This window comes from Anopheles maculipalpis, chromosome 2RL (genome assembly GCF_943734695.1).
Source record: "Anopheles maculipalpis chromosome 2RL, idAnoMacuDA_375_x, whole genome shotgun sequence".
NCBI lineage: Eukaryota > Metazoa > Arthropoda > Insecta > Diptera > Culicidae > Anopheles > Anopheles maculipalpis.
This window is the reverse complement of record NC_064871.1, coordinates 84,300,374-84,328,281: the sequence shown is the minus strand read 5'-3', so window position 1 is coordinate 84,328,281 and position 27,908 is coordinate 84,300,374. Positions and strand designations below refer to the sequence as shown.

Below are 27,908 nucleotides of genomic sequence, written 5' to 3'. Positions count from 1 at the left end.
GTTCGGACGGCAGCATATCGATTGATCAATCTTGGGTGCCCTTTTTATAAATACAAAACCTTGTACCCATGCTTCACGGAACAAATCCTTCAATCGATAACCTTTTCAGTAGCCCTTGCATGTAGAATGAGCTATTCCTATACGCCCTATGTCCTTGCAATTTCTTTTACTACTACGTGTACTTCCTTACTGCTACTACAAGCTAACCAAGGCCGAGCCTAACTACAATGCAGCTCACTCGCTTTTTATTTCACATTCCACTTGATTTGATTGCATGCCTTTGGCGCTGGAGGAAGCGGATGCAACCTTCGTTCCGAACCTGGAGGCCTCACTCGTAAGAGGCCGTAAAACGTATGGTTAGTTTTCGGTGGTCCATGCATGTGGAACGAATGAATATACAGTACGAGTGTCTCGTATTTGTCCAAGCGGAAAGGTAAAACGATTCCTACACACACATACCAAACCCACCAGATGAACTAAGTACAACCTAACGCATGCAGAGGACTCCTCCTGTTAGCTACCATTACGCACGCCTTCTAACACCTCCTCCAATCCTTGGTTTGGATTGATTAAATGGGTGGATATTGGGTAATAAATTTAGCTGATTTCTTTCACCGGCGTTCTTTATACCACCACCCACCTCGAACCGCCGGTGTGTGTAGCGTGTGCCACTGGACATGAGATATGTATTGACTAGGCATACATTTGCACACATGACGTGTGTCTGGCATGACTCACGCAAAATGGAACGCACGGAAGGACTACTACGGTCCAGAGAACCCTCCTGAACAACAAACTTTATCTCCACTTCGTGTAGTGTACGTTGGATGCATGCAAGCAGTTGGGATTGAAGTTGGCAAATGCCTTACTGAGGATGCTGTTGGTAAACTAGTGATAGGTAAACTGCTGTTCTGGTCGGAATAGATTCCGGAGCGGTCCGAACTTACTGGAATCAATTCCGGACGGTAGAATTGGTTTCAAAATCGATTCCGGAGTTTGGTCCTGGAATTGGTTCCAGAATCGGTTCCCGTACTGGTTTGATTCCGGAAAGAGAAAGGATTTCGAAAACGGAACAATCGTCAGAACCGTTTCTGAACACAGAATTGGAAACAGGTAGTTCCGGCTTCGAGTGCCCATTACTACGCTCATCCATAATAGCAGACGTACAAGACGATTAGAAACGCCTATGTTATTAGAGTTTTTTTGAGTGTAATTTACAGGGAAACCCTAAGCGAATATTTCTCTACTTTAAGATATAATTTCCTGCTAGAAAAAATAAGTCCTTTTTAATTAAAATCCTCCCATTGCATAATATCAACTTACAAACATTATTTATTGCGCTGGATTGTATTTTTACTTATTACAAATATTCCTATTATGAAGTGTAAAATGTTGTCCGACATTAAAAAGCAATACAAACTGCGTATCGATGACGATACATTTATATTTTGTATAACCACTGTCGAGCACTCCCTCCCAGTAAGTGAAAACCTTTCCAGATATTCAACACCTCGTTCTCCCTACAATTTCTTACAAAGCAAACTAACGTACATTACTACCGAACAAACTGCTTACGAAATTAGCTCATTCATCCGCCTTTCTTATGGTGAAATCTTTCAAATCTTCTTGCCGTCCTAGCAGGAGAGACTTTTCGTTCGCTAAATGCAGCACCGCGTAGAATGCGAGTGATTTAGAAATGTTTTCACTCATCGTTTTGCTCAGCAGCTGGGGAACTTTGCGATAGAGGGTAGTAAACGTCACCTTCGCCTCGTCTGCCTGTGTTGGCGGTGGAAGACTAACGTCCAGCTGGGAAGGATTTTGGGAGGGTCGTGGTCCAAGGTCGGCCTGCACGTGTGAGCTTATAATTCGCCAGCAGTTGTACTTTAGTTGCTTCATGTCGATCACCTTGGCAGTCTTGGCGTACGCAATGTTGATCTTGTGTACCTTTGGTAGGATCAAACGAAAAATTGGAGTTTTAGTAAAGAATTCCTTGCAGTTCTTCGCATTGTTTTGTTTACCCTATCCGGTGCACCCTGGAATTCGGAGGATATTACATCAACTACGGAGGCGTTCAGTGTCTTATCTTTTTCGCCATGGTTTAGTGGTCCATTATCGTGCTCCATCGGGTGGAAGTCACCATCGTCATGGTTTACCATCATGTCATTATCACCTCCATCGTTCTGGAATCCAAAAAAGGCAAATGATTATTATGACCGTTCCTAACACCCAACTCCCACCAAATTTATTCCCTTCACCACCCACCGTATCATTACTGCACGATATCTGATCATCACCACCATCGCAACTGTACGTTTCCGATGGGGCAAGCCCCGAAACGCCAACACCGCCATGATCCTGTATATTTATCCCGAGCGCGTACTTGTACACATCGAATCGATTCGGGTCGAGATTATAGTCCGTCGGCAGCTTGAGCTTTTTCGATTCCCATTTCTTGCAAACCGAGCTCTTGAGCAGCGTGATGCCCTTCAGTGGCCGGTTAGGGTTGTACTCCAGAAACAGGTTTTCGCTTACACTTAGCGCATCGTCTAGCGTGTCCAGCTCGAACCGTTTCTTCTTGCGGCTCACGCGCTCCTTCGAGTTCGTCGAAACCGTTGATGCGCCATCACTTGCGACCACTGTTGCACGACTTCGCAACGAACGCTTAAACTTCCAGTGGGCCGGACCAGCCCAAAACTGCGATATGTTGTCCAGCGGGCGGTAGGAATATTCAAGCTGCGAGCTGCACGTATCGATCGGTCGCATATCCTCAATCACAACCGTTTTGCGCATCAAACCTTTGCACTGTTCCAGTGCCAGTTCGTCATCTTCTGCAAAATCATCATTGGCATCGATGTCTTTAGCATCGTAGTCGAGTATGAACGCATCGCCGGACGGTACCGGTTCCACTTCCGCATTAATATCAAAATGTACGTCCAATGCGGACCGGTTCATTAGCGAGGCACCGTGCTCTCGTGCTTCCACGTCGTCCATATGATCGTCCAACGGCGCCCGACTCGTATCTTCATCATCTTCGTCGTCTTCTGCCGGTGCATCCGTAATCAGGTAACCGGATCGTAACGATCGTAACAAATTCCCCGGTCCTAGTGGAAAGCAACGGAGTGTGCTACATTCCAACCCGTCGTACGCTTCCGGCATACCGTTCAGATCAAGCTCGAGCGATTCCGTCGCATCCCAGAACCGATAATCCATACAGAGCCTCAGCTCGGCATTCTTGGTCGGCACAATGTTTTGCATCAGCCGGCTCGAACTGTTCACATCACCAACGACCGAGTTAAGCTTCGCGAAGAACGGATCCATGAACGGGTTCGTGTCCAGTGGGCCGTTAATCGATTCTTTCGATTTCGTTACCGTCGACACGCCCTTCCTGGCTCGTTTCTTTTTCGCTTTCGGTTGGGCATTGACGGTTTGATCGTTTTCCTTATCGTTTCCATCGCCACCTTCCGCCATCGTTTGATCGCCTGCTCCCTGCCCATCTTCCGGATCGTCTTCGTCGGCTGGATTGTTGTTCATGGCACGTGCCGTTTGACGCGTTAGCTCGGAGCACATGCGCATAACGTCCGTGTGCACGGAATCGACACGCAGTCCGTACACTTTCGTCGATGCTTCCAGCGTTGAGCCGGCGACCTGGAAGTTTTGGAGCGATTTCGAGTGGCGCGCCATCAGCGTTGCGAAGCTGTCGATGATCGTAAGCGACCAGGCATTGTCTTTACTCATTTTCTGCCAAAAAAAGATGGATATTAGCAAAAGCAAAGCAGCAGAGTAGCGTGTTGTGTTTGCTCACATTGTCCGAGTACAGCTTCAAGCACATCTTAATATTTTCATTTTCCTCCGCTGCCATGCTGGAATCGTTGAGTGTGGCCACCGAACGTCGGTTTCTTCGTTCGGCTTCATCGTCGTTTGCTGGCTAAAAACGGAGGAGTACAAATTTTAAACTGTTTTATTCCCGCTTCACGTATCACGTAGTCACCAGACGCTTTGTTTACCTCCCGAACAACGGATTGTGGTGTGCGGAATAGACGCGATGCGTCCGATTTCCTTAACGGTGTACTGGTTGATGTCGTCATTGGGCACAAAGTAGCTTGCAGCCTAGATTAAAGTCACTAAATTAACGTTTAATTATTATTACTACCGATAGCACTGTTTTGTTTGCACGCTCGACGTAAACAAACGCGTCGCTTGATGATTGCTGATTGACAGTAATGGCGGTTGGGAAAAATTGAAAGCACGCAGCTGTCAACGCGAACGGCTTGGAGTGGCGAGCGCCACCTTACGGGAAGCAAACAGAACTATTTGTGTTGTGCGCATGCATTTTGAAATTTTTATTGAATCGGTTATTAATAAAAGAAATAACTTATTTTTATAGCAATTGGAAGGATAATTCAAATTTTTAAAATGTTTTACCTTGATATAATAAATGCAATACAGCAGCAATTATATTCGACGTTACTATGTATAAATGTTTATCAGAGGTGTCAAACATATTGTTCAGGGCATGTTGCATGGGTTGAAGGGGTACGATTTTATCGTACGACCAGATCGGTAGGGGTGTCAATGCTCGGCAGATTAATCGTACGACCATTTTCGATGCGACGTTTAAATTTAAACAAACGAAGAAGGAAAGATTTTCTTATACAAGCATTATGCCACCTGAGCAGTTCCAAGTTTATGGCTGCAGCACTGATTTTGGTGGATCGGGCGAAAAACCGAAACACAGGAATACTAAACTAGCGGTGTAATGGTGATTAGACTGTTTGGCTCAACATAAGAAACCGCTTGCCATTGCAGTTGTGCCGTTTTAATCATGCTGCAGCTGATTTTTATGAAAAATATCCTTGTTTACAAATCATCTGTTTACAATTTAATTTGTCACTTTTGTTGCAAACCACCGTGCAACCAAATCAAAAAATTTTGATTTGTTTGCACAAAAAAAGAAATTGACGTTCAACCTCATCTGTTAATTCCCATACATTTACTTTGCAACTAGTACCAGCCTTAGGCTGGTGTCATTGCTCGGTGGCATACGATTTTATCTTACGACCAGATTGTTAAGGGTGTCATTGCTCGGTAGATTAGTCGTACGACCAGCCTTAGGCTGGTTGGGATGGTTTTTTCTGGATTAGCGTGATTTCTAAAATTGCATATTATTTTAATCGCGTTTTATCTTTTACTAGCCTTTGATTAAATCTTTAGCTGGTCTTCGATTCAGTCATAAGACCGAAAACGGTCGTACGACTAATTTGCCGAGCAATGACGCCCTTCCAATTTGGTTGTACGATAAAATCGTACGCCACCGAGCAATGACACTGGCCTTAGACTTGTTATACATTTTTAATTGTATTCAATAAATAAACAAATTATTATCATGATTTAAAGAAACTATCGGGCTATATACGAGCTGTAAAAATGCAAAAATACTTTCGTAACACATGGATCCTAAAAACAATGGACAACATGCTCACATTAAAACAGTTTAAGAGTTTCAACAAGCTCAACATTTTCAAATATATTATAATAAAAATACATAAAATTTTGAACAATCTCTTCTTTTGAAAGACTAATCCACTCATCCTTGGTGACCAATCGCTTGAATTTTCAGGCGAAAATCTCTTTTTCAAACCGTAGTTCATTTTGAAAAGATTCAATGCATGATCGACATAGGGCGGTCAAATATACCCTATCCGATATCGCCTATTTCAATTGTCAGAATGAATTGTTTACTTTACCTTGTAAAAACAACAGTACGCTGATTTAATTTTTTGGTAATTATTTACTGTTCACAATAGCTCTACCAAAAAAAAAAAAAGGGTTCTATATAAGGGCAAAGCACATTTTTATCCAAAAAACATGTTTGGCGGTTGATGCGCTGTAATGTTACAAGCTATGAAAACAAAAATAAATAAAAATAAGATATTACTAAAAATACTCATTGAAATCTTATTAGTTTGTTAACAAATAACTCCCTCTTTCTGATCTCCCTCTGAAAATTCCATGTAATAACGATGACCATATCAGAAGTTATTAGCTTTTTAATCCGAGAAAATGCAAACTCCCATAGAAATGTATGACTTACCCGGGATAGAAAGTAATAGAAGAAAGGGTGGTCAGTGACCAAAAACTGAAACGAAGGTTAATTTGAATTTACTTTCAGTTATTTTCTTCCTGTTTTTGATGCATATTATTTAACTATCATGAGAGAAAAATTAGCTTTGGCTACATTATTATTCAAATATTTACTTTTACATTTGTAGCTGACAAGAAGCAGCTGGAACTACAAACTTTTTGAAAGTTACTAATTTTCTCCCTCTTTTCTTTTGCCTTTTTTTCAGGTATGTTTGCTACAACACACATGAAATTATACTTAGAAGAATTTGCAGTAAGTACGTCCCGTCGCATCAACCGAAAAGAATTATCAGTGTTCAACCACACATGTAAAAACTACCTACACACACACACACACCTCATTCTTTAAACCGCACCCAACAAACCGTATCAATTTAATCTGCGCTCTCTTGTTTGCCAGAAAGAACGTAAAATTTGTAACCATAATTCATAGCGCAAAGAGCGGCAACACAATTGGCACAACAAGCAGCGGTACGCTTTCGCTGCCACTGCTTCTAATTACAACGTCGAAATGTTGTTACAAATATCCGGCACACGTGGTGCATAAAATTTGTCAGGTTTTGGGTTTCCGTACATGCTACCACTTCTCTTCGCCGATGTGTTGAAGTGCGACAAAGAGAAGATAGTTTGCGTGAAAATTTAACACCACCCACCAAAACTCCGGGCAGCGGGAATGCAGTGGGCGAAAGCAAGGTTGATTGTTGGAGGAAAAAGTTTGCCGCATTAAAAATTCATTATTTTTTACATCACCTGTAGCAAAGGTTTTTTCGCTCGGTGCAGCAGTGGTTCGTCGGCTGCGGAAGACAGGATGGAACCAACAGGTTCTGGGCAAAGAGTTGCCGTCTCGATATGCTGCCCATCAGCATAGTGCGGTGCGAGTGAGGCGAATGTGTCCAAAACTTTCCTGTTGTACAAAAAGGGGGGTTGAAGAAAATGGTACACTCGCACCTGCAAGGTAAAACTTTTCCTTTTACTGCAAGAAGCACTGGAAAAGGTATGTGCAAGAATACATTTTTCGTTTACCCCCAACCAGATGCATCTCTGTTTCTTTGGTGAGTGAGGTTGTTTTTTCCCCTTGCAACGCTTGTGCTCGGTTTGTAGTACGATTTTCGCTCCAGATTACTGTTGAACTATTTAAATTTACCACCAGGAAAGGAAGCAGCTCGAAATGCTTGCACAGTGCATCGTTGCCAATTTGAAGTTTGTGGGTAGAGCGATTGAAATTTTCTTTCCCCAATTTCTATGAATAATGAACACTAAAACGCTCACAGCAACGATCCACTGGATGCCCGGTTCGTGACTAAGCGATAGTTCACACCGGTCGAATGTACGAACAATTGTGCCCGTCGCACGTCATCCTTTATACCAAAGTCAAGCCACCGATCTCACCCACACACTCACACAATAGGACAAGTGGTAAAGAAGTAGATACTGATCAGCTACAAAAAATGGCCATTCCTCCAGAACGAGAAAACCGTCCAGGACATCTCGAATTGAACACCAAGCGCACCAAGCCCAATGTCACGCTGTCCGGTGCCAGCGTTCAAAGTCTCTTCCACGGGAAAGACCCTGTCAACTTGACAATGGGTGAGTGGCCATTCTGCTGCCCGAGACACCCGGTTTCACAGAAATGGCGTCCTTCTGGCTGCACGGGAGGGTGCGTAAATTCAATTGTGTTAAGAAGATTAAAACTTCCCATTCAGTCGAACGGAATAATCGGATGCTTTTCTTTACGACTCAATATTCGCACCGCACGGTGTAGGAAGCGAAAAACGTCAGCAAACTATCAGCCCAGGGCTGTTCCTGATGTGCCGGGACGTGCTTTCTCGTTTTAGCTACCCACGTTTTGCGTGCAGGGATTCGTTTCCGGCACCACTTCTTGGCGTGCGTGAGATGAGACACGAACCGACACACACACACACTTTGGGAATGGCAGCAATGCGCCACGGGTATGATTTAGTGTCGCTTCGGCTTCTAATAACCGCATCACATAAAAAAAAGTCGCTCGAAGATACGACTAACGCACGAGGCACTAACAACCCCGGGTGCTTGTGCTGCACTTGGGCTCCGTCACTTACCACCTTCAGAACCACTACCTAGTGTTTAATTCAATTAAGATATCAAAATATAACATCGCGACCAACTGCGGTGCGTCCTGTGTGTGCCAGGGACTCTCCGAACCGGGCGGACGTTTTGCAGAAATTTTGATGGAAATCTCGCGAACTTGGGTAAATCTGGCCGTGGGAAAGAGGCTACTTGCAGTTTTTGATTCCTCGGGACGGCAGGAGTGCTTGTGGGGTAAATTTATGGCGGATTAGTGCTTCGGGTTGGATGAGCACGTTGTAGAGTTTGCCTGTGTCGGGATTTGAAGATGCCGTCCGATACTCTTGCCGTTGAGCAGCACGGTTTTACGACGCTGCAGAACGAGGTGTGTAAAAGCGAGCTTTGAACCATAAAAGAAATGGCGTTTTTATAACGAATTACTACTGCTTTCCCTTTTAGACCACTAGCGATGATCGAATTCTGGATATGAAGTAACCGTACCTTTAAAATGAGAACATTTAAAGACTATCCAGTCCTGAAGAGAAACCATCTCCGAAAAGTGTTTTTAATGATCTGAACATTTGGCTGCTCCTGATGGTGTACATCAGAATCCCATCTCTCACATACGCCGATAATCCGTAGAACTAATGCAATCAGCTTTAAAGCAATAAGCCATAAAGTATCCTCATGGGATTTTCAACACCTGGCACAATGGAACGGTTTCGAACGGTGCATTATTGCTACACTTCTCAATTCTCCCAACTTTTTACATGCTTCTGCGCTAAATTCCGCTTCCAAAGAAGAAAAAAAAACACGATGGAACCTTTAAAGAGCATTATGTCGGTATTTATCCATTTTTCGCAAGTAGTCAACTAAAACGACAACATTACACTTCACCACGATCGACCTGGGGTGGTGCCGTGTGTGTGTGTGTTCGCGCATGTTTGTGTGTATTACTTTTAATCCATTGCCGTGCCCCTAACTTTGCGACTAACTTAATCCCAAAATCAAATCCTCCTCAGCTTGTCGCCTTGAATCGCCTGCTGCCGGAGCTACACCGTATTAAAGCAGCAAACGTTTCACCATTATCGTCATCGGATTTTCGCAGGTCCCCTATCACACCGGTAAATTTGCTGAAAGGATGGCTTTCGATGGTGGTAACCCTTTTCTCGGCGTACCTTGGCATGAAGTTCGTCCCAGATCGAAAGGGGGCCAACATGATTCGATTAATTTTCACTCTTACCGCACAAACTTCCATTTGGAGGAGGGTATGTTCTCTCAATTTCTGAAGGACACAGAGAGACCTGGCTTCGATGATATTTACCACCGCAACATTCGGTACCCTGGGCTAAGAACACACAACTGGTTTGCCGGAAGTTTTTGTGCGTAAATTCTGCACAGGGTGACTTCCTTTGGGTTGTTATTCCCACCGAAAAAGCGGGGCTAAAAGACACGTCCCAAATAAATGGCACCTGACCTTCAGCTGGTGTAAAAGTTGAAGCTGTAAGGGGGTCGATTTGTTTTGGTTTGCTTGGTGTGTGTATGTGTGCATATAAATTTGGAATTATTTCTCCTCCAAATACACCAAACAGTTGGCGTCACATTTGTATGCCTTAGTCTGTGGAGCAATGGTGACAGTTGTGCCCATTCGTGGACTAACCTTTTGAAGCAAGTTTGTAAATAATACACAAAACCTGGAACTGGTTCAGAAAACCACAACAATCGCACGAGATATTAAGGCAAGATAAAAGACGAATTAAAATTGTCCACCTAAAACTTTGCCGTACCTCGATAGGAACTCGTAGGAACTCTTCCTGTTTTTTGCTCCAAATCGAATGGCTTTAACATTGGACATTAATTTTTGTCATCGTCCATCGAACGCAAAGGGCACGTATGGTATCACGGTAAAATCATGAACCAAAAAGGGGAGGATATACCGATTGGGAAAATCACACAAATTGACTAGCTGTTCGGAAGCATGCCCGTAACAGAAAGGCGCGCACACCCACTAGCCAGGACCTTTTTTTTTCTTCCCCATCCCGGCGATATTATCATGATAATCATGTTTTGGAATTTCTAAATTAAAACTTCCTCCACCTTGGCTGGACCCGTTTGATGGTGAAGGCTAACAGAGTTTGTTTCACAATATGCTTTTCCCGTTCCCCTTCGGTTTCGAACACCGGTGGACCCAAGTGGTTGGAGTGGTTGGAAATGTGGCGCAAACAGAGCAACTCACTCGCACTCGAAAACATATTGAACCGCGACGCGTTTCTGCTGCGTTAATTGGAATGTGCGTGGGCAAACAGGGCAAACAGACACATTGCTACAATTTATTTATGCTGCGGCGGTGATGTGCAAGTCCAGATGGGAGGAGACAACCGATGTGAGCAGAATACGGTCCATAAAAATAATACCTAATTTGCATTAGCTAACGATGAAGGAGGGGATAGAAGTAGAACGGAATGTGATACGGAATTGCATTGCCTGGTAGCCGAACGTGAACGTGGCAATTACTTTTAATTAGTAAGCTTAAAGCGGGATGCAACGTGAAAAGAATATCACGTGAATTCTTGTCAGGCGTTAGGCATGGTTTTGTTTATAATTGTTATACTTTTTTGTTATACGGCAATGTACCTAGTGTACATGCGTCTTGGAAATTTGCCTTGGGGTTTATCTTAGGACTTTTCGGAGCCAACAGACAAATGCTGCTGCTTACGAATCTAAAGGTTTTTACAAAAAAATGTAGTAATTACTATTGCATATCTTTAGGCGTTTCAATTATAAACCAATCTTCAATCTGTTGCTAGACAAGATCATCCGGGTCTCAGGGTGTATGCTTTGGGGATCATATTCTTTAAGTCAATCCAGATCCTGACATACGCTGATCGTGTTTGGGCATCGAACCCAACAGCAAAACAATGCATGCACACAAAAAAGGATGTCATAGACCATTCTGGTTGATTGGTGTGGATTTTTGTTGGATTTTAAAGATCATTATGGTGATCCAATTTATTTATGCACGATAAATTTAACATGTTCATTGATCAGCAACTCGCTATCCAACTAATTTCTAAGCTACTTCTCGGAGATCACTCTTTTTTTTGTAGTCTCACTACCTCATACGCCTGAGGACATTTCGCCACTAAAAACACCCTTCACAAAGGGGTGAAGTTGAAAGTGTATAGAACATGTATCATTCCAGTACTCACATACGTCTCAGAGACATGAATTCTATCCAAAAATGACGAAACCTTATTGCCTGTGCTCGAACGGAGAATGCTAACGTTCTCACCATCTTGTAGCGAATGAGAGAAGCTGGGCTATGTCACGAAAAAGGCCGTCCAGCATTTTGAAGTAGTTTTTGGCTGTCGACATGGACAGAAAAGACGTGGTAGGCTCAAGATGAGATGTACTGATTATTTGATGCGTCTATCAAAATCGACAGGGTGTTGAATTGGTAGACGATAGCGATGTACTGCGTGTGGTTTCAAGGAACGTTGCTGTAGGCCAATCTTGCGAAGCGATTGTTACTTCTGATAAGTACAACAACATCGTTTGTTATAGAGCAAAATCAGCTAACTGTATTTTTGAGACCGAATTAAGTAACATTTATCATACTCTTTCATGTTAATTGTATACAAATCATCAGCTCAGCTAATTTTTCGGGAAAAGAATTGGACTGGAGGACATGAAAATATCGATTACAAGCAATCTTGTACTCCGAAAACTCTAGACTAAGTTTGTAGAGCATTTATCGTACCCCAACCAGATAATAAGCCCATTCCACATCAGCCTCGTCCATCTCGCCGTACATCAATATTCGTCTGAATCATAACGCATCGAGCACGCCTCGAATACTCATTTACGCCTGTTTACATTTCATTAGGGACATCCCAACCGTACCGAAACGCTGGCATACGGCATCGTGAATGTGTCCTTGTTCTTTGCGTTTAATTTGCGCTTCAACTAATTTCAAAAGCCGACCCGGCAACTGGTCTGTAGTGAGCAGATAGCGTAGCAAAGCGAATGCATCGAACCGTTCTGCGAGAAGCATAAAAACCTTCAAAGTCAAGGACTCCGCCACTGTGCAGGCAACTGGTCGGCGCATTTGTTTTACGTGTTCGTCGGACGGGAAAATCGTATTAATGAAGCCTGCTCTTAAGGATTTTTTTTTGTTTCCTGTTCTGTCCTTTTGGTGAGATTCGTATTCCGTAGTTTCACTGCTGGAATGTCAATTTTCATGGAGCTGGCTGTACAGTGAGCCTCATCAAAAGTTTTTAAAAATAAAACCAAATCCAGCACTAGCCGAACGATCTCTGAGGCTCTGTTTTAGCTAGGATGAAGTGACATTCAAGTGCTGCTAAAGCTCGCTCGACACTAGGTGGTTTAGTGGGCTAGTCCCTGTGTTCCTCTTTGAAAATGGCACCTATTACGTATCGAGCCTTCGGATCGGTTTGGTGTCAGAAAAAGGCCCCCATGAGGGAGAACCATGATCATCAACCTTGAAATTAATAAAAAGCTTTAATTATTCCACTCCATAAAGCAGTCAACTAGCCACTTCAGCCGTCATCGTTTGTCGTCAACGCCGGAAAACCGTACCGGTCAGCGTGCGGTGGGGATGAGTTTTTCATACCCTCCCTTTAGGGGAACTTTGGTCACCATCTTGTCCACGCCAAAACCTACCCTTCCCTTCCCCCAAAGTGTGAGAGGGAAAATTAAATTGCACTCATCGTTCGGTGTGATGCACTTGGGTAGTACTACGGACGAAAAAAAAATTGGCTGTCGCTCTCGTTAGCGCCACCAGCGTGGCCGCTTTTACATGTCGAGTATAATGGAGTTTGCAAACTTACGCTCGATGGCACAACCGTCGTGTGATGCGCCTAATGGCATCTCTTGGGTTCGCTTGTAGCGAAATAGGAATTTTTAAAAGCGGAAAAAAGGACCACCCAATACGGTTCGTTTAACGGCGAAGTATCTGGTCGATGGTACAACTGCGACGGGGAAGCATGTTGTGATGATGCAGTGGCGGAATGGCGGACTAGATGGATGGTGTGGTCGTGAAGTCATAAAGCTGCCCAGCTGGTGTCCTGCCGCTGGTGGTCCCAGCTTAACCACACCAGGGGAACACTTTATCAGGAAGCTTTGGTTTTTTTTTCTTCTCCGGTTCACATTTGCATTAGTGAGACACTTGGGAAATGTCCAAGCATCTTAAGTTGAGTGTACGTTATGTACCGGCAAATGCAGTGTGATTAGTAGCTCATAGTTTTTCTGATGTCTTTTGGTGCAAGGTCCTTTGCCCACGGTTGGAGTTATGTTTTATGAGTGTTGAAGATATCATGTAAAAATATCAGTTTATTGACTCCGAACTGATCACGTTTGAACGTTTGGATGCAAAAAATGGTATGATTATTCATGAAACTGTAAATTAGTCACATCTGCGAATTGCACACCCATGAGAATATTTGCCGTGCGGTTTGCATACTTTAAGGTTATATTAACTAATTAACAGTCTTGCAATCTTGGTCGAGAAAAAACAGTACAAAAACACTATGCTTGCCTGAGACAGACCTGGGCAAAACTGTTAAGGGTTTAACATAAAGCTTCAGACGCAGCTCTGCAGTAGCAGTGGGTCATATTCTCTTTTAACGGAGCGTTTCGGACCCACGGATCGACCTCGCATATGTTTTGCTGCACCCGCGGATTGACCAGACGCGTTGGTGTTTTAAATACGAAGGATCTAGAAGGATTGAAGGATCTGAATACGAAGGGCCCTGGTCCTGCTGTGTGAAGGTTGGCGTCTCTACCACCTTACCACCAAACCACCCTCCTATTTTAATGAAATTGAGAATGAAATCGAGAAAGCTCAAATAATATAAATGAAGGTCTCATAAGACCTTTAAAGCGTCCAAAGTTATGACTCCAATGACTCTAATGACATAACATTAAATGGACTTTGAAATTGCTTTAGAATGCATGAATGGACTGATTAAACCTCATACAAAATTGAGCAATGTTACGTTGGCTGCATTGATTGAAGTTTCATATTAAGTTTCAAGTCTTATTTTAATTTTAATTAACTAAACATTATTACCATTTTTGTAATCACACTCGGTATCACATTAAAGTATTTTTATCAGTAACTTTAACCGCTTTAAATCATTAACTTCCACTGGACGGAAGTATTTTCTTTCCCAATTTCTCTTCATTTGAATTATTGTTTTTCAAGAACCAAATGCATAATAAATTTTCCACCACCTACCCACGCTCACAAATTTTCGCGCTAACGAACCACAGCAAAACCACATACAAATTGTCCTACTGCCTACCAAAAACCAGGAAGAAAAAAAAATACAAAAAAGTTAATTTCCCTAACGCAGACGGGTTCGAAAATCGAACCCGCCTCAACCACCGGAATGCAGCAATTCAGGCGCTGCGGGTGCAAAATAAAAGCTTATCAAAATCAATAAATTAATTCGACGATCTCGATACGCACACACACACACACACACAGTCCCTTTCTTATCGATGGCTTCTTGTTATTGTTACTGTTGGAGCGAATAAATGAAAATAAAAGTCACCGAAGCTGAAACGAAAACAGAACGACGCGGAAGAGAATCGCGCGCGAATTGGAAATCGTTAATTTTCCACTTCCTGTGTTGTGGAATCGACGGCGCACGTTGAATCGATCGGTCGACCGGGCGAGGAAAACAATTTAAATTCTTTCCGGCCCTGAAACTGGGATGGTTGAAAGGACCGTGAGAAGAAGGAGAAAATAAAAAATAGGCTACGATAAAATTACAAACAATTCTCCATTTATCATCAGCGCTATCGTTGTTACTCCATCTCGTTCTTTCTATTCTTAACAAAGTACACAAATTTAGCTTCAAAATTTACAAAAAAATGTTACGAAAGCTATTGACTTCGTTCGTAATCGTTACGCGGGAAAGATCTTGCAGGAACTTCATCACGAAGATGTCGATGAGGTTGATTAGAGTGCAATCAGCATCGGAACAATCAGTAAGATACTCCATAGCATAATCACTATTTGGTTGCCAAACTGCTCATGTTTCATCTTCAAATTCCATCTCCTCCAACACTCTTGTTGCTTCACCTCTCAAGCAAGGAAAAACAAAAAAGTGAAATCAGTTAGAGAAAAAACGGCCAAGCCTGTCTGTCTGGAAAACAGTTGTACAAACCCACAACACTAGCCAAGCAAGAAACTTTTGATATCGAAACATGACGTTATTATTAAATTAAAAACTTTTAATGAGTTTGAATATTAATTCGCGAGGCTGGTCGGTATTAAATTCTGAAAGACACATCGCCAGAGTGTCCTCTCTCTCATTAAAAACGACTGTGTGAAGACTTCTGTTTCGTTCAACTACAGCTAAATGATGTTCCGTGCGTCGATTTTTGAACCCTCGTAGAAGCGAAAGTCGCCTAGAAGGAGAAGCAGGAATTGTCTTTCCACTTCGCTGATAATGTACGATGCTTTTTTGATTAACATCGCCGCCATTGGAAAGTGAAAGATGTCTGCATCGTCCGTTCTGTTTTGCCCGGGTTGGAAGGACTTTATCCCTTGTCGTAGGTCTTTCAACTGCGTCTGGATGATTCAATGATGGCGAAGGGTAAATGCGGATACTTTTGTGGGGTGGTTTTTACCATTTTCCTTCAATGGTTTCACTTCACGTGCGAAAGTGAGTTATCCTGCCATAGCAAGAATCTCAGCAAACGGACAAATCCTTGTCTTATCTTAGTGGCGACTCTTGCTAAAAGACGTTGCACATGTTTTCGTGTGTACTTTAATTAAATTATGCCCGGTTTCATAATCGAATCAAAAATACTGTCCCGACGGTGCTCTACATTTCTTAGCGAGGGTTATTCCACCGTTTTCTCTTCGAAATGATCATATTTTGTCCAAATAAAAGCGAACACAAAACACATGTTTCAGCCGTGTTGCTAAGTGTGTAGCGTAGCGTACCGAACGACGTTGTTCATTACTAGCCCGTTGCAACTGCAACGGTGAAACATTTCTTCATAAACGACAGTAAATTCAATCAACGGAGCAACTACAAGGCTCCACAAGTAACACTGTCCATTGTGCAAATTTTCTTCTCTTTTCGAAAAGCACGCCAAGTTCTGGATAGAAACCGTATCCTTCCTTTCTTGGCTGCTTTTTGCTCATTTCCTTTTTCAAGGAAGGTTAAGTGATGCAGCCAAACTGGATACTGTACCGTATGCAGCGGACGATTAATATTAATGATATGATGCGCGCATCTATCTTGAACCGACTTCAGACACCAGAACGTTGGACACACTATCTGGGTGATTTTGGTGTGCAGCAAGAGACGGTTGTCTTTTTTTTTTTGGGGGGTTGGAAAACGATGAAAATTTATCCTCTTTCTTTTGCAAAAAGTCAGGCATAATTATGGTACGCGGAAGATTGCAAAACGCTCTTATCTACTGTTGGTACAGTAGCTCTGCCAGTAAGCAAATCCACCAGCGAGAATTTCGCATTCTGCGCACTAAGAGCAACCCCGCACAAGGGGGTTGCTCGGAACCCCGCACAAGGGGGTTGCTCTTAGTCGCGGGAAAAGGCTAAGCGTAATTTGAAATTGTTCTTTTGATGAGTTACTGGCAGCTTTTAAGATCGCTTTACGATCTGCTTTAGTGGACGCGAAAATAGAAAGGAAGATGATATTACTCAACAAGACTTACGGTAAAAGACCTTCGCGTACATTCATCCTAATATCTTGAAGTTCACCGAATACCGATGTACAGCGTTTATCGCGTCTCGTCAATTAATCAAAACCAACCGCATGATTAATATGCATCAAAATCGATTCGGAAACTCGCTCCGGTCTGATAAAAAAAAAAAAAAAACGAGATAAGATGCAACCATGTCGACACGTCACGCACGTTTGCTATTTTGGGGAATGAGAAGAGAAAAATGAATTCCCCAACAAGATTACGGACCAAAAACCTCTGCCACTGCCCTAACATGCAAGGCCTTCATAATTCAAACTCGGCACACACTATGTCACTGTCATGTACAACGTTGGGCTTCCACGGATCTGGACATTTCTTCAAAACGCTCGCAACAGGACGCGTCATTTACAATTAGCCAAACGGGAGGATAACAATGGCTGCAGATATAGGTGCTGGAGTTGTGGAGCTTCCAGGACTCCAAAAAAAAAAATCGTTGTTGAACCCTCTATTCGTTGGATGCTACATCGGATGTGTAGCAGCAGGTGGCGGGTAAAGTGCGTCACACATGTCACCCGCAAGCGATACAACCGATACGCGATATCAGCAGGACCCGCGTGTGTGTATATGCAATGACGATTTATGTAATTGAAATGATTATCTGTTCATTGTATCACTACTCATGCTCACACCCTTAGGCGCTGTTGTTTCAGATCGCAAAACTTTGGAACAAAACCGAGAACATCATCTAAATCATCTCAAAATTTATGTCCCTTATCTGTAACCTCAGCTGGACACTGGTCCTGGTGTCGGGTTCGTTTGCAGTTAAAATCCTACACTAACATCGTCTCGTTTGCAGGACGGTTTAATGTCCTGGAAGTTCCGCTTTCGTGTTGCTGTCCTGGCAACTACAGTCGTTATTATTGGCAGAATCACACTAGCTGACGCAATCAAATCACTGCTACAGAAAGAAGAAGCCCTCCAAATTGTGTCCGACCGAAAACCGATCGTATAACGTCCGCAGTGTATAACTTCCCAAAACATACACACACACACACACACACACACACACACACACACACACACACACACACACAACGACAAGAGACTGGAGCCAGAGTTCCAGTTAAAATCAAATCGCTTGGGACTTAATTAATGCTGCTCGTGACTTGACGCCCATTTAGTGTGCGTGGTGTATGGTGGGTTTTGTTGCTATTGTTTGCATCGGTGCACCACCATCACCACCCGGGCTGTATGAATGATTGGAGCCCCATCCCGGAAGACGTTAAGGATATATGGTGGGGTGTGTGCAGGTGACTTCCACCTTTCCCAAAAAGTGAAGCAAACGACCCTGCTGGTGAAGTTACCATTGTTCGGTGGTATTTTCATACAGCCATTTAAATATTGCCACTCGGTGTCGGTTTGCTTTTCTCCTTTTGCCACTCATCCCACCCACCCGCGTCTTCAGCAGACCGTGTAGCGTGCCTATTATTTATACGCTTATTTTGCCACATCATAATCATCATTATCGTTCGTGTGGGTCGTGTCGTACGTTTGAACGAGCTGTCGATTTGTTTCGCTGCCGGTGCGGTATGGTGGTTTTGTTTGATTGCGGGTTTTATGATGATTGTGATGATTAGAAAACGTTACCAATGCTACGTTGCCTTTGCACGAGCAACAATTTGGCTTCATGGAGGTTGGTTGAGAAACGGGCCGTAAAGTCTCGGTAGGTGTAGTTTGCGAGTACGTGTGCAATGAAAGCCGAGCAGGTATGATTCGGTAATGTAAACAGTATTCAAGAACAATGGCTGAATTGCATTTTTTTTTGCATACGTAGCTTGCGCTTGATCATACAATGATAACTATGTAGTTAATAACCGCTTAAACGCCGAAAAGTATGCAATATGCAAGATTAGATAAATATATTAAGGATTAAGGGCCACGAGAGGTTTTAAAATTAATTTCACGTTCTCATGAATGTTTGTAAAATTTTCTCGCTTTTAAATCTTTTTTTTTTTAAATCTGACGTATACACAAGCTATGTGCACGGGGCAGTAGAGAAAATGCGGAATTCGAAGTTTAAAGATTTTTTTACAGTTTTGCATTGATTTCAACCGTTTGAAATTTCCTGTGGCTCGGGGCCCTTAGGCTAAAGTTTCGAGTGCCCCCCCCCCCCCCCCGCCTTCCCTCCGAAACCCCGCCGCAACGAAATTTCCTCATCTTCAGGCGAAAAACGCCAAAATGTATGCAAAGCGCAGTACATATCGTCGTAGCAGCACATCGTATTTTCAGTGTGATCAAACATAGATGGATGAATTGTTAGAAAATTTAGCTAAAATGTTAAATAAAGTCCACTTTCTCCCTCTAACGTGCTCTGTATTAAACGGTTGGATTCTACTGTTCAGTCTCAGTTTATCAACGATTAAACAATCCAGCCTGAACGTTGCCCTTAGCCCTTGAAATACTACTGTACCCGAAAAATAAAGTAAAGATTTTGCGTTTTTTCCTTAAACGGTTTTTTTATTAGACCAAATGAAGGTCATCACCTTTGGAGTCATCCCCTTCCGATGCAGTGCACCTCTTCCACCTCTTCTCCCACTCCTCGAAGCAGATAGAAAACGCGGATGCTGGGATGTCTTTTAGTTCCGCCTTCGCTGCGGTTTCTATCTCCTCGATCGTGTCAAAACGGTTTCCTCGAAGCGGCCGTTTCAGTTTGTTGAACAGCCAGAAGTCGGCTGGTGCAAAATCTGGCAAATACAGCAGTTGCGGGAAAATATGGGTGCCAGTTGTAGCGAAAAATTCCCTCAAAATGATGGCGTCCGTCACCACCGCAACCGCCGCATTACGCTTAAATTACGCATTACGCAAAGAGTACTTTGTTTACCGTTTGGCCCTTCGGAAGAAATTCCTTTTGAACCACACCACGTTAATCAAAGAATACCGTCAGCATTACCTTGATTTTCGACCGGCTTTGGCGCGACTTCTTGTGCCTCGGCTCGTTCGGAGAACACATTTTTCTAAGACATAGGTTCTTCCCCGAAGGCTTTTTCTAATGCGTTGCTCCACAAACTTGGACATGGTCAATATGGACAAAAAGACGCAGCTCCGAAAACAAATTGTCACTCGTAACCGGGTTGATGTTGTGACTTGAAACGTGGCCAAACTGTCATAAAATTACATATTGACCAACGAAAAATAAAAACAAGGGGCTTCTTTTGTCACGCGAAATTTGACATCCAATGTCACCTTACTTTTTGGACACAGTTGTATATTCATATGAAGCTTTGTTATGGGCGAAGATCATCGGTTCTCTTAAGAAAAACTCGAACATTTGGGCTGTCAAGTGCAACACTTGTTCAAATGGTTGTTTCGATTAATTTTGCATGCTCCAGTTGGCGTCAAGGAACCAATTTGTGCTATAATCTTCTTCATGGCTCAACGATCTTTTAGGTTAATAATGCACCAAGTATTTATTAATCGATTTTTGACTACACCGAAAATACACGGTCATCAAATGGCTTAGGCTGGTGTCATTGCTCAGTCGTACACGACTTAGTCGTATGATCATTAAAATTTTTTATACAATGCAACCGATGAACATCAAATTTGCTTTATTTTATTTAAAACATCCCGCATCATCTCATCGTTTCTCGCTTTTAGCGACTTGATAATGACAGAACCGCTCTGAAATTACCATTCAGTTTGTTTCGTATGTATCAAAATTTCTCCATATGAGTTCATAATTTCGTCGGACAAAAATAAAACTCATAAAATAAAAATGGAAGAATGGGCCAAAAGCAGAGCATCTAACGAGCATGCGTGTACGTCAAAGGATCTGAGAAACTCGAGCAAAACGGTACCATAAATTCATTTACACCACAGCAAGGGTTAGCAATAGGGAGCAGAAATTTCACCCCAACTGCCGTACGATTTTGAGCCATTATTTATGAAGCATAATACCTACCACATTCACCCCCGTCACGGCAACGGTCCATGAGCATTCCGTTTGGAAAAAGGGTTGGATACATCATTCAGCAGTACAACGGCGGTGTGCGGTTGATGTAATTGAGCAGGCTTATGAATCCGCCGAAAAACGGCGTCGAAGGATGGGTCAGTTAAATCCTTTCGCCATCTCTTCCACCGAAAAGGTGTTACGCGACTTGTTGTTGTGCATATCAATGTGGTGTGGTGTGGTTCGTGTGCCTTTGAAGCACAAGTTCAAACTTTCCGGTACGCTTACTAATCCGCGCTAAGACCCGTTGATACTGGCCGATAAATTACCGTACTTGTGTGGCACCGGTTTTTGCACCCCACTCAAGTGGTTCGGGACGGTTCTGTAAGAGCGGTCCGCCCTCCAGAAGAATGGAACAATTATCTTACGGACGTGTCCGGAAATGAACTGTACTGGTGCGAGAAGCGGGGGGATACGATGGCCGGAAAGAGGGAACCCGAGTTTGAAACGCTTTCAGCCAATTTTGCCGTTAATGTTCATTTAAAAAGCCACCCCTTTCGCTTGGAAAGTGTAGTTTGGAGTCTATTGCGCACCATTGCGTTCAACAAAAGCGTTCAACTCTTTCAGTTCTTAGCTCTTCGAACACCTTACCGCGCCTCTCCTACAAACAGGAAACGCATGCCGGAAGTAAAGTTGTTAACGTACCATCTCTTCGCCACTCCTTTTATGCGTTCCACTCCTTCCCAATTCATTCTGCGTTTCTGCGAAGCAAAAGTTTTCCACGCTAAACTTTTTGAACAAATTTCATCTTTTCTTACGTTGTGTCAACGTCGTTTTCGGTCCTAAAAATTGCTCTTTTTTATTAGTCTGTGTCTATTGTTTCAGATTTTGCTTTTGCGTCCTTTTGCTTCCGCTCTGCATCATTGTGGTACAATTTTCCTTTACCCGGTACAGATAGGTGGACAATTTTCGGTAAACTCGCACTCGAGTTCCTTCCTTCCGACGCATCGGCTGGCGGTTGCTTGGTGAATGGAAGGAAAAGGTGCAAAATTTTAACTTCTTCCGTTGTACCGACGTTGAACGTAAATCGTTTGGAAGATTTTGCTAACTGTGGCACTGACGGGCACACGAGGAATCGTTTCTTTGCGTCTGTAAAGTTTGGAAAGAATAAGACATTTTTGAAAGAATGGCATTTGTGACATTTTTGAAAGGAGAGTGAAGTGAGGTGGATGTTGTTGGTGTTTAATGTCTTGTGATCATTTTTCGTTGCTTAATTTTTAAAACTATCTAAACCAGCACAGGAGTTTGTTAAAAAATATAAATAAAAAAAGACCATTTCGAATTTAAAATTTAATGTATAACGGTTCTGTTATACGACCTTTACACGTACTATAGACAAAGAAAAAAAAAACAAAACGCAACTTTCAAGCCAACTAATTTTCCTCTGTCTGTCTTTACACCACACAAAACGCCCATCGGAACTGCTGTTGACATTGTGACGGAATAACAAATTTTCAACTTCATTCGCAAAACTTCATTAGGAGATCGCTTTGATGGGTGCCAGTAAGCGCAACAAAGCAAATAATAAAAAAAAAACAGAAAACAGTTCTAGGGTGTAAAACACATCTTTCCGTATTTTTTGTTGGACTGTCTTTCAATTCACGCCGATAAAAAAAGGGACGAAAACTGTCACCGACCTTAGCTGACAGTTGTTTCATTGGACAGGAAATGAAACGTTTCGTCCATTGACATCATCTTCGAGAGGTGGAGATGAAAACAAGCAGTCATTTAGCTTTTTTTTTTTGTTGCCTTGTTTTATTTGTCCGCCTTGCTGTCGTCTGTCCCCGAAACTGAACCGGGCTCGACCAATTGGAACACCCATAAGGTGAGATGAATCATCAGCATCGTCTCGAATCGGTAAAAGACGGTTGCCAGGAAAGATCTGCCTAGGATATAGTTTTTTTTCTTTTACTACAGTCTGTGTCTCTTACCACTGCGAGCGAACGATTCACGACGCCGGTGGGTCGTGTCGTAAAAAGCGGCCACTCGGCAGAAACTTCATCGTTTGCGAATCTTCCAGAAGCTGCAGATCTTCGTCCAGACGCACCGGGATTGCGAAGGGACTCGGAGATGCTCGGGATTTAACAATGGCTCGCAACCGTACGACTTATTATTATCCCTTTGAATATCTTACCACTTGTGTAAGTATCGGAAAAGGGCTGACTCAGACTTATCCGGTGGCGTGCGAAAGAGCCCTAGTTGAAAATTCCACACCCGTAACCGGAATCGGACCCGGTCTTAAGCGTGTTCGAAAATGAAGTGTAGTTAATATTTAATTCTTCTCAAGTGCTCTCAACTCACCGGCTCGAACCGCTCGCTCTGCTACTCTGTTCCCGTCAAGTGGGCAATAACCTTCAGGCACATTTTGGACGTGAGTGTACTTGCCAGCCTACACAGCGATTCTTCCATCATTTAACGTGACATGGAAAATTTTATTCCGATTCCGGATGTCAAGGTTAAAGAGGCGAAGAAACGGAGGAATTGTTTGGAATGTGACCAAGCTCGAAATGGGCTGCTTGCTCTTGACACTAATCGTCCCGCCAGCAGGTTTGATGGTAAAATTTGTTACCGCTCTTGAGATAATCACGTTTGCAAAAATCTCACAGCCAAGCGCAAATAGTTTTGACATTCGGCATTATTTCTTGCCAGCGATTGGAATTTTGGAGCCCTGTTTCTACGGCGTACGGACATTGTTTATCTGCAGGGGACAGGCTTTGGGTGTAACAAGATGAAAAAAGTGAGCAATGTGTTTTTGGACAATTTACTCCAAACACTTGACTCGAGAATCGTTTAGTTACCGACTGAGTACACACACTTGAAGGTGTGAGTTTTGTTGAGCGAATGGAATAAGTGTTGATTTGAATGGTTTTGTTTTTCGTATGACCAGTAGAGCAAATAACGAAGACGTTTTTCGAAGGATGAGTGTATTTTTCTAGCTTGGAAGAACTGTGGTTTGTATTGATTTAGCCTAGTTGTGTTATATTTACTCATCGACCAGTTGTAGACAACGGCTTTAAGGACGATTTTGAACTGTTATGAGATACTTTATTAATATCTATGCCACATGTGTATTAGAAGAGATGTTAAAATGTATTTGTTGTAATTTGCTTGTAATAGCTTATAATTCTAATAAGTGTTTCGTTGCTAATTAGTGCTTTCTATACAATTTATTCTAGCGGAACGTTTTATGTTTCTTTGTCAGCTATTTTGAAATGTTTTATCTTCTTTGTTTAATGCATTAGTATTTTATGTTTACTGTTTTCTTTTTTTAAATGATTAAGAACCGTCAGAACATTTATTATTTTCGATAAATTAAAACTCTAATGAAATTAATGAACAAGAAATTGAAACTCAAAATGAAATTAATTGAAAAAACTGAAACAGTTAGTCAATGTCCACTGCAAACCATAGACAATTTTAAATAAAAAGGGAAGGACGTCGTCAAAGAATTGAAAAAAGGTCCTTAATGTCGTAAGCTTGTTGGTGATGTTGGTGCCGTAACCATGTTGTAAGCTTACTAAATGTTTTTTATTGTAACTTTTTAATGTTTCTTGTGTATTTTAATGTTTAACTAAACATAATTATTATGCTAAAACCTTCAAAACAAGAAAATAATTCACAAATAGTTTGAAAATAATGAAATACAGGAAAAACTTGTATAAGTAAGTACAAACCATTAAAAGAATTCACTAAATTTCTAATTTCAAGCGCTGTTCGTAGAACGTAGAAAAAGCATTGAGTGATATTAACGCTTCCCTTCTCTCGTGAAAGTATTTATAAAACGTTACAATGTAAAACCAGCGTCCATACATCCTAATTGTTACTACTTAGGATTCCTTTGTTTTTCTCTTGCTTCCTTCCACACTTGACTCCCCCGACCATTGCATCAATTATCTTCCATTTGTATCACCTTTACTCATGTTTGTTGCGGTAGCAGAGCATAAATCAAACTGCACAGAAAGTCAGAACGGCAGAAAAGACAGGCACCTGCTACTGCCACTACTACTAGCACCACTTGCCACTAGCTGCAATGTATTGGTTGTGAAAACGACAAACAATAGCGAACCATACACACTCGCACACACACACACATTAAGTCATGCCAACAGAACCCTAGCCAAAACCAGGCAGACGTACTACAAGTTCCCCGGAATGTTGCACGTTTCCTGTTGTCGGGGCGCTGCTTCTGTTGCTCTCAAGTGCCACTGTTTTGGTTCTGGTTCTGGATGGTTGCAATAATAATAACACCACTCGGTGGTACTGTGTATGTGTGTGTGTTTGTGTGTGTGTGGCACAGAAACAATCTCGAGTACCTTACCCGGGGTGAAGGGGGGTGTCCCCCCAAGCCAGCCAGCCAACCAACTCAGCAAAGACAAGAACACACAAATGAGACACACAAAGAACAAATTGTGTCGCGCGCAGTGCCGGTGCCTGTACCGGTATCATTCTAATGCAGTGCGTGGTTGTAGAGTGGAAATTTATTACGGCAAATCAACGCTTTGGTGAAGGTGTTATGTCGCGAAACGTGATTCGAAAATGAGAACGCGCGGCGATGGAGGCGCCCAGTACTTTTGAGATTGCTGCGCTGGTGCAGCAGGGGTGAGAAAAAATTGTACACCAATTGTGGTTGGTTGGTGCAGCTTAGGTTTTTGAGCTTGTGTTTTGAAGTCACACCCTGAATGTGAGACAATTAGCAACAGCGATGAACGTGCTAGGGAGAATGCAAGGGACAAATGCACTTGCAAGCTAAATTTCTCCTTTGATTGCTAAAACAGAGGTTGAAGGGTTAGATAATTTTTGAAAATATTGACATTATTTTGGTGAAGTGAAGCTTAAATTATTCCTTGAAAATATTTTCCATTGTTTTGTAAAATATTTTTCCAACAATGAAAAACAAAATATTTTAGAACCAAGAATCATAGCACATCATCAGTAATGAATCATTCTAAAGCAACCAGAACGTTCTAACCATGTTTACATCCTAGTTGTTATTGTTTTTAAAGCTCTCACATCCTCACATCCTATTTATAAATGTCATTATTTCCTAGTCTTGACCTATTTCAGCTTCTAACGACGACCGCTTCAATTATATCCCGCATCGAATGCGTCACGTTCCAGCATCATCGGCAAGAGCGCACAACAAATTAAAACACATCCTTCCGTCCTTAAAGAAGGCAGAAGTTATTTTTACTCACGTGCTTTCATGTGCCATCTCCAGCTGTCGATGAGCGGAGTTCGCATGAAGGCAGTTCCGCAACCGTCCACCGGCAAGATGAAAGGAAAATCAATAATTTTAAATTTATAACAACCAATCGAGCGTCCCGTGTGCTATGTGCGCTATGCTCTCTTGGATTCAGCCTGGTGGTAATGCTTTTTTTTCAGTCTCGTTGTTTTTATATAGCCCATCCAGAGCAAAACTTTTCCTAATCGGATCGATATTCTGCCTGTACCGGGAAGCCGGCATGTCTTTCGCATTGATGCAGTTTGCGCCTGTCCGTGTTTGCAGGATGTGAAGCGAACCGCCCGTGCAGAATGTGCATTCATGTCGAAGTAAAATCGGTACAAAATAAATGGGTTATCTGTTCAGGCACGACGACTGACTGTGTTTATTATCTCGTCCAGCGCACCAAAGCAAAAAGCCCAAACCGAAACGGGCACCCGGTTCGGTGTCATCGAACCATGCCGGTAAGCTGCGGGAAGAGCGTACCGGCCGGTGTGGAATGTGCGGAAGGTAAAGATTGAATTGACAGCCCTGTCACTTTCACACCCGGCTTCGTTACACGAGGCGCAATGTGTGGTGCAGCAGGAAGACGTCGGTGAACGGTTGCATACGTATGTAATGTCTTTCTTCGTGCCATTTTAAGGGACCCGGCAGCCCATTCACATTCAAATGTGGTGATGCTCGTACCGTTCGTGGCGAGAAATGGTGGCGTTGAGCTTTAGTAGGTGTCTCCGGGTGTTGTAAATCGAATTCAATTCGAAATGGCTGAGAAAACAGCTAGCGCAGAGAGAGAGAGAGAGAGAGAGAGAGAGAGAGAGAGAGAAGTGCATGTTTTATTCATTTCTAACAAAGCAATTTCACAAAGTGATACTGTTTCGTGTGACGGTGATGCCGAAGCGTATGGGATGGTTGGCTAGTGCTAGTGCGAGAGCGATCGAAGGATCTTTTAATCAACTGTGTAGCACAGATACGAACGAGCGGACACGGCTTTTGTTGCTGAATGAAGATCGAAGATGCCGTAGTCTGATGCCGTGTTGGAATGTGTTTATGAGAAAATCATTTTGTTCCGTGTCGATGGTTCCCGGGTCCGGGTAAATGAAACGTTTGCAACACACACACCTAATTGATATCTTTCGAATGGAAGGATGACAAACGCTTCGGGTCGCCTTCTACTCGCCTTCTACTTCTGTTCTATTTCTACTGGAGTTCATTGGAAATAGATAATGTTTGCTGTGGTGGGAAGGTGATAGAAATAATTGTTTGTTAGCTGTTTATTGCAGGGTGCGTTGAGTGGACATGAAGCTTATCTATAATAAGCCGAGCGGTGGTGATGAAAAAATATAAAAATAGTTTACGAAGAACTTTCAACTTAGCACGCGGCTGACCTTTTTCCTGGAATGGTAGAGAAAGATAGAAAATTACTGCAAATAACGTTATCTAATCAGTTGTTTATTGGCTTCCATGTACAATAAAAAAGAGTTCTGAATCAAGCATACAATAAATCCTAAAATTTCTTAAATTAAATTATCTAAAAATAGTTTATCATCTGGTTGATGGTAGGGCTTCAAAAATTGTTGTAGAATTGTTTTATTGCAATAATTTCTTGTATCCATATTCGTCTAGAATTAAAGGGCTTGAAGTATTGCCACAGGCTATCTATACAGCTTTTTTACGGTCAAACAAAGGGTTTTCAAAGATTCTATTGACACATCCGTTATTGAATCGTATTATTGACTGTGCGCTGCAACTGCTAATGCTGCTAAATTTGGTCGGCACCACTTGATG

General features: G+C 42.5%; 2 protein-coding genes across 5 annotated transcripts in view; one reads left to right on the top strand and one right to left on the bottom strand.

The window, feature by feature from the left end:
* The window catches only part of LOC126567764 (uncharacterized), a 407,639-nt gene that overhangs the window by 172,376 nt on the left and 207,355 nt on the right, over nucleotides 1-27,908 (top strand). The gene's annotated exons all lie outside the window — the stretch shown is intronic.
* Nucleotides 1,583-27,908, bottom strand: part of LOC126567930 (condensin complex subunit 2) — a 299,174-nt gene continuing 272,848 nt past the window's right edge. For 2 of the 4 annotated variants that reach the window (XM_050224300.1, XM_050224301.1), the window contains exons 2-4: nucleotides 2,263-3,479; nucleotides 2,019-2,180; nucleotides 1,583-1,944 (exon numbers count right to left, since the gene is read on the bottom strand). In XM_050224300.1, the coding sequence (XP_050080257.1) occupies nucleotides 1,585-1,944; nucleotides 2,019-2,180; nucleotides 2,263-3,479 (1,739 nt within the window). In that variant the 3' untranslated portion in view covers nucleotides 1,583-1,584. Of the gene's footprint in view, nucleotides 1,945-2,018; nucleotides 2,181-2,262; nucleotides 3,739-3,802; nucleotides 3,926-4,004; nucleotides 4,088-27,908 lie in introns of those variants that run through there. The other 2 variants (XM_050224297.1, XM_050224298.1) reach the window with 2 other exon arrangements.